At 32.2% G+C, this 13850-nt stretch overlaps 1 protein-coding gene and 1 long non-coding RNA gene across 2 annotated transcripts; both read right to left on the bottom strand.

The window, feature by feature from the left end:
* Positions 1–321: 321 nt before the first annotated feature.
* Positions 322–4058, bottom strand: LOC110010749 (uncharacterized). The gene is made up of 2 exons (XR_002285761.3): positions 3792–4058; positions 322–831 (listed from the first exon to the last, which is right to left on the bottom strand). It is a non-coding gene; the product is annotated as an uncharacterized LOC110010749 (long non-coding RNA).
* Positions 4059–8376: 4318 nt separating this feature from the next.
* LOC149492623 (plant intracellular Ras-group-related LRR protein 5-like) lies at positions 8377–11224 on the bottom strand. The gene is made up of 3 exons (XM_089715830.1): positions 10414–11224; positions 9018–9964; positions 8377–8700 (listed from the first exon to the last, which is right to left on the bottom strand). Exons 1-3 carry the CDS (start codon positions 10946–10948, stop codon positions 8572–8574), a joined length of 1611 nt encoding a protein of 536 aa, XP_089571956.1. The 5' UTR covers positions 10949–11224; the 3' UTR covers positions 8377–8571.
* Positions 11225–13850: the final 2626 nt, after the last annotated feature.

Below are 13850 nucleotides of genomic sequence, written 5' to 3'. Positions count from 1 at the left end.
GCCACTTACTTAGTGGGAGCACTGCCTTCGTTTTCAACCACTTGCCAACCATGTCGCCAATTCATTATTTTATCAAGTTTTTGTTGAATTGAATTCACGTCGGAAATAAGGGTAACTATCCATTGCATACCAACTGACTATTCGATTCATATGTCAATGAATCCCCATTTCAACACGTGAACCCCCTAAACTTATATTTTGTTTTCGTTGCACTTATAATTTCGGACTACACGAGCTGAGCTTCAAGACAGCCAGAAGCACCAGTATCAAACTATATATATCCATTTCAAAGGCTTTGAGCCTTTGAAATGAGGCATAACATAAAAAACAATCAATCCACGTATAAATTGGGCACAAAATATCAAGGTTACGATATGTTCTCATCACAGGCCTAACGACAACGATTTCCCGACTTTAGTCATTGTGAATGAATAGAACACTAGTTATTTCTAAATATCAAAATTACAACATACTTTAGTCATTGTGAATGAATAGAACATAGGTGATTTCTGAATATCAAAATTACAATTACCCGCTTTACTAGTTCTTGGCAGACCTTCGTTTGCCGAGGACGACCAGGTGTATCTCCTCCTGATGGGATCCCAGAAACCCATTAGAAGTGGTTTGGCAAAATTCGTACCGTTACCCCTCTTGGTAACTCCCGATAAACTTTCTCTGTGTTGAATTTATCGTAGAGCCAATAGCATTTCCTTTTCAACATTACTTCCAACATTTTCATCAACTCTCCTGCTTAATTTTACTGTGAGGATATCCATGCTTTTGTTCCCATCTGTGTCGGGAAAATCGCTATTTTTTCGCCCTTCGGACCGGCTTCAAGCAGGAACAAATGAGAAAATAAAATAATGACTGAGAAATTAAAGAGAATAAATAATACGATAGTTTAACATGGAAAACTCCCCAAGTGGAGAAAAACCACAATCGTTGCCAAACGACAATCAAGAAAAATATTCACTATGCGGCAAATTATTACAACCACAATTACAAAATATTTTTCTACCCGACATCCTCAAAACACTCCAAATATTTTATACTCCAAGGGACTCCAAAAGACTTGCTTTAAATCCCTAATATAAAACATATTCAAGTGTTTTGTGTGTGTTTAGAAATCTAAACCTTGGCTTCTTTTTATAGCCAATTCACCACCCCCAAATGCTCTTCTCCCTGATGTGGGATTGAGCAAAACTAAATTTTATATATTTTTTTTCTTTTGTTTTCAACAAAGGAGGCTAACAATCTCCACCTTGAAAATAAAATTAAAAAAAAAAACACAACATTGTCTGCTACCGACAATCATAATTCTTATCGTCAAGAATTATCATACTCCACCATAAAAGAGTATCGCCACTTGGAACCACTTTATCGACTCCAAGAATTTTCCATCGGCCATATCGAATCTCGCTAATAGTTTATGGTGCAACCCTCCTATTGACTTTTCCGAGAGTTCATTAGCCATCAACATATTTTTTCCACCACACACTTTGCATCAACTGTCAACCAATGCCATGCGCATTTCCGTGGACCAACTACCAATAATCTGTCCTCTTCCATGGCATCACAACGGGTAGCAATCATGCCATGAGGACACACATCTCTCAATTACAGAGAGAACACATCATCTCCTTCGCCATAGGAGATCACATTGGCAGCAACAACGTTAGAGCTTCTAGCTAGCCGAATCAGCTCCACCGTTCGGGCAATTCTTCTTCATGTGTCCAGTTTGACCACAACCCCAGCAAACAACCTTCCTCTTTCCGGAGCTTTTATTCTTTTTCCTAGTACCGACAAATAAAGCTGAATCCTCATACGATTTATTTTTCATTTCATTCAGTCTTCTCTCCTCAGTAATGAGCTTACTAACCACATCCGCATACACCACTTCCTTATTACCATATTTCAGAACAGGTTTCATGTGCTCATATGTTGAAGAAAGTGACAGGATGAGTCGAAGAGCTTTATCTTCATCTTCGGTTTGCACTCTAAGAGTTTCTAATTCAGAGACGATGCCATTAAGAACACGCAGGTGATCTGACAACTTTGTACCTTCCGCCATTTTCAACGTATGAAATTGCTCCTTTAAATATAACCTGTTGGATATATTTTTTCCCTGGTACAATTCTTCCAGTTTCTCCCATAACTCCTTTGTCATGGACAATCCAAGCACATTAGCAAGAACATTTTTTGCTAGACACATGCGAATTTGACTTGCCGCTTTGATATTCAGCTCCTCCCATTCTTCATCGCTAATCTTGGATTTTTCTAAGTCTCCACTGCCACTTTCTTTTCCTGAATTCTTTCCGCTGACTGGTTTATCCTGCAAAACCTTATGTAGTCCAGACTGAATCAATACGTCTTTGACTTGCACTTGCCAAGTGCAAAATTCATTCTCTCGTCAAATTTCTCAATCTCACATCTCATAGCCGACATGCTTACTTGTGCTTATAACAGTGAACCCAATAATTAGTGAAGTAAACCAATTCGGCAATACACAGGAAAGACCACAATGATCTCCTAGACAGTATTACCATTCCACATAAAATCCCAGTTGGGCGGAGGGGTCACAAGTGATCCCACTTAAAATCCGGCCTTCTAGAAAGAAGTTAGCTGCATGGTATATTAATAGAACTTTCGTACTAGAATAACTTCAATAATTATCGTCAGGACCTTCACCACCGGTACTCAAGCACACCAAAGCAAAGCTCCACCCTCTTCAAGACTTCCAAAAAACTCCACCTGCTTTTAAAATAAAATAATTTCTAACAACAGTATTTCTAATGTGGAAGATCAGACTAAGCCGCAACCACAGTGCAACTTATAATTTAAATTACAAGAAATTATTTTAACACTAAAAGCTCCGCCTAACAACTAGGCTCTGATACCACTTGTTGGAAAAATCGCTATTTTCCCCGCCCTTCGGACCGACTTCAAGCAGGAACAAATGAGAAAATAAAATAATGACTGAGAAATTAAAGAGAATAAATAACACGATAGTTTAACGTGGAAAACTCCCCAAGTGGAGAAAAACCACGGTCGTTGCCAAACGACAATAAAAAAAATATTCACTATGCGGCAAATTGTTACAACCACAATTACAAAATATTTTTCTACTCGACACCCTCAAAACACCCCAAATATTTTATATTCTAAAGGATTCCAAAAGACTTGCTTTAAATCCCTAATATAAAACACATTCAAGTATTTTTGGTGTATTTAGAAATATAAACCTTGGCTTCTTTTTATAGCCAATTCACCACCCTCAAATGCTCTTCTCCCCGATGTGGGATTGAGCAAAACTAAATTTTATATTTTTTTTTTCTTTTGTTTTCAGGCTAACAATCTGCACAGACTCTACTAACCCCCGCCCTGCATGCGATTGTAATCATAATTATATTGAATATCCAAAAAAGCATATCATTTATCCACAACCCAATCATACTCCACCCCCTCGGCCAACTCACTTTTCCTTGTACTCAATTTTTGTAGATTCTCAACATTTTTCCTACCATTAGAAAATTCACACCACTACTATTACAGGCGCTAATGGATTCGGTCGGCGATTACTGCCTATATTCACTATTATACACTTCAACCTCGCTTATATTATTTCGTAACTAGAAAACTATAGGCGTTTTAGTAAGAAATTAAAAAACTACTCATGCTACCTCCAATCTGTTTACATCCCCAAATGGTACAAGACCATTAACACAACTGCATCATCTTACAATCCCTAACCCCAAATCATTTTGAACATAATTACTGAAACCAAAGTTTACCTGGTAAGAGAAGCCCGCCAACGCGCCATTCTTCTCCTTTTCTCCGATTACCCTCCATTAATTATACAACACTTCAAACTTCAAACTTTGACCTTTTTTCCCTCTCGGTTCATAGGCCAACGAACGCTTCTCCTAAACTTCAACGACCATTTGAAGGAGCAAGTGGTTTTACCTGATATTTGCTAATGAGGACATACGCGTATGTCCTTCTTAGCAAACACAAATAATTTAACCCATACAATTGTCCTTACGAGCAAATAGAAGTACTTTCCCACCATCAAATACTTATCTATACCCTCATATTTACGGGCCCAATGTCCATTTGTTTCCCCTGCAAAAGTAAAGCGCTTTTTTCCATCACATCACCAGTAGAATCCCTTCAATTTCTCGCAGGGACATCACCGTCTTTTAAGCGCACGATGCATTAATTTCTTTTTTTTTTTTTTTTGACATTATGCATTAATTTCTCATGGGGCGTAATTGTCCTTCGGTCCAAATGCACTGTGGCTGTGCCAGGCGCAAGTTGGGCCAACAATATTTATCGTTAAAATTTTAGTTTTTACAATAAAATAATATTTTAAATTCTTAAATCTAAATTTAAATTGAAAACTTCTGAATTTTATAAATCGATCCTGCAAATCATACATTTTCTATAGGAATTTTCTCCCTATGGAATTACCATTTCTATCCTGACACCATAAACTAAAATAAATAAATAAAGAGTTCTACATCATCATCCTTCATCGCATGATTTCCTCTAAACATTAAAGAGTATAATCATTGAATAATTTTCGGATATAAGAATCTTTTTGATGCACTTGCATATATATATATCAATAATTTATTGATTAAGTGTTACAAAAGCATACGATGTTCATAACCACGTAAAATTAAAATATCATATGCTGAATGGAATTTGTGGGAAATTGTGGAAACGTAAATTTAAAAATATTTAACTACTTTACAGCATTCACTTGTTTCTTCTTCATCGCATGATTTCCTCTTAAAAGAGAGCCTCAAAACTGCTTTTTTTTTTTTTTTTTTTTTTTTTTTGAGTCGAAGAATTTATAACCTTGTCATTGGATCTTATAGTGGGAACAACCGAGCTATGCCTAAGAATGTAAAAATAAATAATATACTCCCGTCTCAAAATATAGTCTATTTTTTATTTTCACACAAATTAAAAAATATAGTTAAGGAAAATTATATTTATATAACTTTCTCATTATGCTCATTTTAAATAACACATAGGGTAATTATTATATTGAAATAATAATTAAAAATTAATAAAATTATTGAAAATAAGATAAAATTTAATAAAGATATAGTAGATAATTTAAGGATTAACTATAATGCAAAAAGGAAAAGTGGATTATATTTTAGATAAATCAAAAAGAAAAGATGAACTATCTTTTTAGGACATAGGGAGTAATTAAATAAAACAATTTGAAATTTTTCAATAAATTTGAAAATTAAATATTTTCATCTAATTATCTTTAAAATATTTAAAAATAATAATAAAAAACTAAATATATTAGATTAGTTAAGTCAATTAGTTTAAATTTCAAAGTTTATTGTTATGATTAGTAAACATTAATTATAAATTAAAAAATATTTAACCATCCAATAAAAAAATAAAGAAAAAAATTAAAAATTAAAAATTCTTAAAAATACAAACTGAAGTGCTGAATGAATAGAGTCCCAAGTGAAGAATTTTTCCTTCGACTTTATAAATTACTAGTCGTATACCTGCTTCGCGGCGGTTATAAATATATTGTTTAAATAATATTATTATTTTTTTTAGTAATAATATTAATAATTAATATATATATTTTTTATTTGAAACTTAATCATATAAAATATATTTCTCCTTTTTAATTAATAAAGTTTATAAAGAAAAAAAAAACAAAAGAAATGATATTTGAAAAAGAGAAAAAATAAATTCACTGACAAAAAAGACTACCGTTACTCACGAAATTACAAAAATTGCAAATTTAATTTTATGCCTAAAATGCAATTGCTTTTACTTCAATTGATTGAAAATTTTTTCTTTGCTAAAAAAAAAAAAATTTAAAAGTTTCAAAACAACGTAAGTATTAATATATAATTTTAAAAATTATGTTACTAATAAAAAAGATAATTTTGTTATTAGTTCATTATAGAAAATTGCTAAAAATTTAAATATATTATTCTATATTTTTCATTGTTTTGTTTTTTTTTTTTTCACTATTTCAAAAAAGCAATTTAGAGAAGCCGCTGTGATATTAAGCTAGTTGAAATAGACAGATCTGAATAAGATTACATTCAAATTTTCAAATTAGAGTCCTAATTATCTACATGCTTGTATATTTATTTAAAAAACACATTGGTAGCAAATATATTTATCTAGTAATTGTATATTATTCAATTAGTTGTTGTCTTTGTGCGCATTTAAATGAAGAACTCCTGAAGATGTAGCAAGTTTTAGATCTTAACCTCTCAAACCATCTGTAATTAGCAACATACAAATAAAAATTTTTTAAATATGAGGAACATGAAAGTATTTTCTAAATATAGGGACGAGGAAGAGAGCTAAATATAGAGGAAAAACATTTAAATAAATAAAACTAAAAGAAAATTAGGTCATCAAACATACTTCTGCGTGAAGGATGAAGCTATAACATAAAAATAAAAAATAAAAAATAAAAAATAAAAACCAAATCCAAGCAACTCAACAGTGAGACAAAGAGGAAATCAAATAATAAAGAAAAATAAATGACCACCAAAATACATGACCTGTGCATTTCTTTGTTGAAGTATCGATAGTTCCCTCCTAACACCAACAAACCATTATTGGTTGTAATGAATTAAATAATGCTTATACATGCAAAAATCTAAAAATACATTAAAAAAAAATACAAACTCTACATGAAAAAAAAAAAAAAAAAAAAAAGAGAGAGAGACAGAGGCTACTATCGCAAGTTTTGAAGAGACCAACTATTAATGAAAAAATAAAGATAGAATATTTACATAGAGAGAGATGGATAAGAAAAATTAAAAAGATTTTAAAGTTGGAATTATCTAAAAATTTCAAACTCATAATTATATATATATATATATATATATATATATATATATATATATATATATATATATTTAAAATTTTGAAAATATATTCAACATCCAATAAAATTTCTAAAAAAAGAAAAATAAAAAGCTGAAAGGAGAAAATGTATATAGATATTATAAATAAATAAATAAATAAATATTAAAAAAATATATATAGATACATAGATGCTGTGCCTTTCTAATGCTTTGTTGGCTCAAATGTAGGTGCTACGGAGACCGATAGTGATTTTGGGAACACTTGCTTGGTTTGTCCAGAACTTTTTGGAATATTCAGCCTCCTGATATACAATTATCATATTATATATTCATTTTCCCTAAATTGAAAAGAGGAGTTTGTCCAAAATGATAATATACAAAATTGGGCATAATTTTCAAGGACTCAATATCGTTGTCACAGTTATATATATAACAATAATAATATATGACAACAACTATGTTTATTTTATAGGAGTAAACGCAGCCTATAATATATATATATATATATAGAAACATGATAAAGATGTTGACTAGGAATGGAAGGAAGACGCTTATTTTAGAATACCGATTCGATTTCGATACGTTTAATGAGACTACGGATAGTTATAAATGGGTTTGAAATGGATACAGATAGTGAGATTATTATCCACAACAGAATACGAGTATAGATTCAAAATACCCACTACCTATTACTCGCTATAATAAAAATAAAATGTAAAAAATTTCAATATACTCATGAGTATATATCTATATATTATTAAAAAATACAATGTTATTAGTAAAAAATACAATGTAAAAAAGTTTAAAGTTTCAATAGTTCAAAATTTCCTATATACTAAACTGTTTAAGGGAGGTTTGGGATGAATACGAATAGTAAAATTTTAAACAGATTCGTATATAAATACTTAAATAAATATTTAAATGAATTTAAAATAAATATATGTAATAAAATTTTAAATAAAATACAGATACAGACAGTATACGGATGTCCGCGCTGCTTCCATCCCCGAATTGTTGACTCCCCTCTAACTAGACTAATTTGGATAAAGTTTCACGGCAACCTTATCATACCTGAATTTATTATTGCTGACAAATGACAATAAATAACAGTTCACGCTAAAAGTCCGCTGATAACTACTGTTTCTTTTTTTTCCAAGAGAAAAAGGTTTGCTAACAACTGATTGATGGAAAGCTACACAATATTTGATTTTAATCCATAAACATTAATCAACAAAGTCCATAGCAAAACCAATTGCAAGTTAAAAGGACATTTGATATTACTTTTGTTTTTGATCTTTTACTTCTGTTACTAAGACTCTCTCTCTCTTCTTCTTTTTTTTTTTTTTTTTTCTGTGTTTTTGAAAAATGAGGTAACGAATAACAAAAAAACCACTTTTTTGAGTGAAAATCTGTTCTCTCTTTTAAAATATCATATAAATGCATTTTTTAGTAATATTTAAAATAAAAACAAAAATAACGACCAAGCGCATAGAAATAAGCGTGTATGAAATGATAACATTTTATATAAAAAATAAAGTGTGTATCACAATATTTCTCATTACATTTGAACTCAGAAAACCAGAAAATAAAAATCAAGTTGTCTCAAGGAGTAATATGTACAAAAAGCTTAGAATAATATAACAAGTTATTTACAAACATTTCAACTTATGCACATGAAGCTTGACATGAATAAAAATTACTGGGTATTCCTCTGGAAAGGCCAAAAGATTAAGCAGACTCTGTACCAAAAACCCTTCTTCTTCTTCGATGGTTGGAATTTGACCTCTCTCTTAGCAACAAGGTCGGCCATAAACTGAACAACAGCCTGATAAATAAATTCCAAACAATTTAGGCTCTATTTGCTATAAATGAAAATGTTTTCATGTTTGATAAGAATGAAAATGTTCGTTTCATTCTTATACGTCCAAATATGCAAGGTCACCCTTGTATAGGACTTATTATACCCCTAAACTTCCGAATTCGGCCTTCTTATGAGTATAATCACAGAATTCAACAAAACCACATTCTACAACTTGTAAATCAATTATAAGATTCAGTTTCATTTATATCAAAGAAGGGTCAGTCCAAATTAGGAAAGATGCAAGATCAACAAACCAACCCAAAGATAGAAACAGACATTACCTGAGCACCCAGTTTTGTTACTTGTCTTGGTGGAACTTCCAAAGGAGTTTCATCTGCCCGAAAAACTCTCAATTTTGACAAGCACCTGAAAGAATCTGGTAACACTCTTATTTGATCATCACTTATATCCAGCTCTTCAAGCATTTCAAGATTGCCAATGGATTGCGGTAAGTCTCTCAAGTCTGCAAAGTTCTTCCCCACATTTAACTTCCTGAGACTTACTGCAAAACACAGGTTTTCAGGTATAGCTTCAAGCTCATTGAAGCTAACATCAAGTTCCCTCAAATTGGAAAGATTTCCCATAGTCGTTGGTAACCTTCTTATTCTGTTATAGTGCAAAGTAAGAATCTCCAAGCTTTCCAGTTTTCCTATCGCCTCTGGTAGTGCTTTAAGCTGATTGAAATCTAATTTCAGCTCCATTATTGATAAGCAGTTCCCAATCGTGTAAGGAATCTCCTCTAGTTCATTTGTTTCTACATTCAATATCTTTAATCTAGTCATATCTCCAATAGTCTCTGGCAACAGAGAAAACTGATTTGAGCTCAAATCAAGAGTTAAAAGGTTCTTCAAATTCCCAAAGGAAGAAGGAAGTGATTTTAACCTATTGGCATGGAGATCAAGATCGGTCAGATTGATTAGATCCCCAAATGTATCAGGAAGGTTTATTAGCTGGTTTGAGTGAATAGCAAGCTTCGTTAAGGCTTTAAGGCTACCGATAGTGGTTGGAAGCGCCATGAGTCGGTTTTCAGATAAGTTCAATTCAGTAACAAGTGACAATTTCCCAAGTGATAGAGGAAGCCACTCAATTTGATCCATCAACTTTCCTTTTAGATCCAGAACAATAGCTTCATTTTTTGCAGAGTTTTCTATAACAGCTGCTACTTTCATTAGACTCAATTTCTCAAGTTCATTGTCACCTATAGTCAATTTTTCAGGTTCACTTTCACCTACAAGTACAGCGAAATCACACAAATGTTTAAGGAACATAAAAAAATTATCCCCAAAAAAGAGAGATGTCAATTCACCACACAATGATAAGGAACTCAAAAAAGAGAAAAACCTTCCAGTTTTTTTCTGTCCAATGGAAAAATAACAAGAAGGCAACAAATGGAACAAAATTCAATTCAAAGAAAATTATCCATCTCGTATCAGATAATTAAAGAGAGATGCAATTCAAAAGATGTAAATAATCCAAAGTCTATGTTCTTCGTCTCCCTATTCTATTTGTATAGCCTTTGAGTAATCAAAACAAAGTAAAATAAAATCATCAATTTTCAATTACAGGGATTAATTAAAGTAGTAAACTAACTAGAATCATTATTGACCTTTAAATCTCAAATTACCCAGATATGGATAAATAATAATCTTCAATTAACATAATTAATCTAAGTTTTACCTGAACACAGAACTCCCTTAGTAGAAGAATTCTTCACCAAACCCTTGAACCCATTTTTCTCCAATTCTTCATCTTCTCTTCTATTGATTAAACTTTCCTCTTGATGAACCAGACTTTCTCTGCCAATTTTCTCAACTGCATCATTAGAATCAACCATTTTATCCCTTTGGGTATCACCAGAAACCAAAAAGGAAGCTTTTTGTATTAAAGCATCAAAGGTAACAAAAATCTTGTCAACTTCAATTAAGTGAAGAGCCTCTTTCTTCTGCTCATGGCTGTCAAACAAAACCTTAGTCTTCTTCATCATTTGCCAAACAGAAAAGAGCTCCATAGGAACGTCCTGAGGACACACTTGCTTTGAGATTTTTTCAAGATTTTCTTTCTCTTCACTATTTACAGTCTCAATCACACCCTTGGCTGCTTCAACTTCTTCAATGGAGGGTCGTGCTGGCAATGATCTGTAGAGTTCCATAATTTCCTCTACTGTTTCTATAAAAGCAGGTGATAGGTCTTCATTACCGGGTTTCACAGCCATGGCTATGGCGATAAATCGATAACGATCACGAAGGAGAAAAGGCTTAAATTCAAGTCTTTGCGTACTTGTGGGCTAGCCCTTGTATTTTGTGTGTACATCTATCCATCAATAAGAACCAGCGCGAATTACACACCAGCGTGGGACATTAAAAAACAAAAATTTCTTTCGCGTTTTCCTAGGGTACCAATTGCTGAGAAATTCAGCGGCCGCTATCCCAAACCACTCTTCCATGCTGAGGTCCCATTTCACGGTTTTTCAAACTGAAATCGTGGGTGGCGAGCCGATAAAAATCGAAACCGATTAAAATTGGTATCGAAACTTAGGGTCTATGTTTCAATTCCGATTTTAACTTTTGAGGATACGTTAACCGACGATTTTTCCAACTAGTTAAAATCAGCTGTTTTCATGATTCGAATCGGCGGTTTCACCCATTTTTAACAATTTTTTTTTTCAAATATTTTTATAAAATTTCAAATTAACTCTCTTAACAACTATATAATGGTTAGTTTTAAGAGTTTTGTGAAAAGTTAATTTTTTGAATTTACTGTGAATATCCCTTTCATTTAAAAAATATAAATTAAGTTCAAGCGTTTTTTAAAAAAATAAATAAATTCAAGCATTTTTCTAAAAATAATAAGTTCAAGCCTTTTTTTTAACAAATAAATTAAGTTAAGCCTTTTTATTAATTTTTTCTTAAAGTTTTTTCTAAAATTTATTTCATAAATATTTAAATTTTAAATTTCAAAAAAAAATGTTCACTAATTTTTTATTTTATAATTATGTGATTAGCCGAAAAATCAATCGGAGAAGCAGCCGAAATTATTGATTTTGGAGCCGTAAAGGAACCAGAATCGGAACCATAACTATTCGGTTTCAAACCGTAACTGGAACTATCAGTTTTCGGTAGTTTCGGTTTGATTTTGATTTCATATATTTTGGAATTGGAACCGTTGATTTTGAAATCAAAATCGACAGTTTCAGAACCATGCCACCGTTACTTCCATCAATTGTTTCCTCAAAAGCCAACATAATCTCGTACTCATGTCAAGTTAAACATCACAGTAATATATAGTTTCACCACATACATTTTTTCTTTAATCCTATGACATCTTGCATTTTTTTAAAATAAAAAAAAAAAATCTAATGTGCACCTAAAATTATAAAAATAGGTAACATCATACAACTTACCAAGCTGAAAATAAACTATGTGTCTTCAAACAGTATTGAGTTCTTGAACCCTCTCTAACCTTCTCTAGAGGGCCAACGTGTCAGATTTCAAAGGTCATCTATTTGCTCTCTCTCCTATGAATAGTTAGGGTAAATAAATTTCGATAATCACCGATTTACCGAACTGTACCAATATTATTTGGTAAAAATAATTCAGTAAATTGGTAAATAATCAATGTTTCTTTTGCGTTTCCCTAGTGTAGCAATTACTAAGAAATTCACTTGCCGCTATCTAAGCCACTCTTCCATCAACTAGTTTTTTCCAATCTTATTTGTAGTCATTTTTATAATAAATTTAATTTATATATAAATTTATATTATTTTTTATTATAAATTATGATCTATTATATATGTGTGTGTGAGAATATGGGTTGATAAACATAGATTTACCAATAGTCGAGGATCACTCCACATAATAGAAACGAGAGATATGGGCAAGATTTTAGGAGATAATACCTGGATTTCGTATTCCTGTAATCACGTACCTCATTTTATATTTTCAGCATGTATATAAAAGGACAGTTATCTAAGTAAAGGGCTAATGTCACTTTCGATTATCTTATATTATTAAGAGACCATTGTTCAGACTATTATCACATTTTTGCTACTATCAAATTGGTGCAGTGAGTGTGGAACAAGCGAAATCGTAATACCTTCAAAGTGTTCAGTCACTTAACTCACCCTTCTCAACATCCCAAGCACCCTTAGACACAATAATGGAGAAAACTCCCACACTAGGAATAGGAAATGTTGATGGAGCAAGCAATTCAGCTGAAAAGTTGATGCCTAAACCCATAGACGTCTCAGCACTAGATCCGCAAAGGTTCTATTGACCAATCAGTTTCGTAATGCATCATCACTAATTGGTGTTGAGATTGTCCTGATCAGCTTCGTAATACACCATCACTAATCAGGATTAGAGTCAACTTCGAAAAACTATCACTGACTCGATTAAGGATTGACTCGATCAGTTTCGTAATGCATCATCACTAATCGAGAAAAGGATCCAAACAGCTTCGTAATACACTATCACTGCTTGGTGGGACCAAACGGCTTCGAGAAACCATCACCGGTTGGCCTGAAAATATTTTCAAGAGAAAAGAGCAATTTCTGTGTACAAACAGATCTCGCCTTTGTTAGATGTTGGAGCGTCACATGCCCCCACGCATTAATAATCATAAACTTTGAAATTTGAAATTTTGCATCAGGGCAAAAGATTTTTTTTTTTTGCCTCCAGTCTGGAATTCCGTCCCGAGACCAAAAATAGTATCTTTTAAGCAAACCTTGAAAATCTTATTTTTATTTATTTATCTATTATTTTATTATTTTTATTATTATTTATTTTTTTATTCATTGCAAAAATTTTAGCAAAAATTTTGTTAAATTTTTCTAGTCCTAAATTTTCAGGTATACTCTTCCTGATGCGGTGTTGAAAGAAAACTTACCTGAGTGTATTTTGGTAAATTTGATGATTTTGCCCCCTGTGTGGCGAGTAGATGGAATTGTTAAAGTAGACGAGCCACACAACGACTCCAAATTGCCTAAATAAGCTGACTTGAGCTTTGATGGGTTCTTGACGGGCTTGGGCCCATTAACCCTTTTTCTTTATAAATTGCCTAAATTCCTGCTGATATCAGGCAGGTTCCGCCACAGCTACAGCTGGATCTTGAGCATG

This window comes from Jatropha curcas, chromosome 11 (genome assembly GCF_041381405.1).
Source record: "Jatropha curcas cultivar XTBG-Jc1 chromosome 11, XTBG_Jcur_1.0, whole genome shotgun sequence".
NCBI lineage: Eukaryota > Viridiplantae > Streptophyta > Magnoliopsida > Malpighiales > Euphorbiaceae > Jatropha > Jatropha curcas.
Note: the sequence above shows the minus strand (reverse complement) of the source record. Positions and strands in the feature narration are given on the sequence as shown.

Coding starts and splice junctions, on each gene's coding strand:
- LOC149492623 (XM_089715830.1), bottom strand. CDS start 10,948: ATGGCTGTGAAACCCGGTAATGAAGACCTATCACCTGCTTTTATAGAA. Junction 9,965..10,413: donor TAAGGGAGTTCTGTGTTCAG/GTAAAACTTAGA, acceptor CTGTACTTGTAG/GTGAAAGTGAACCTGAAAAA. Junction 8,701..9,017: donor TAACAAAACTGGGTGCTCAG/GTAATGTCTGTT, acceptor TTTATTTATCAG/GCTGTTGTTCAGTTTATGGC.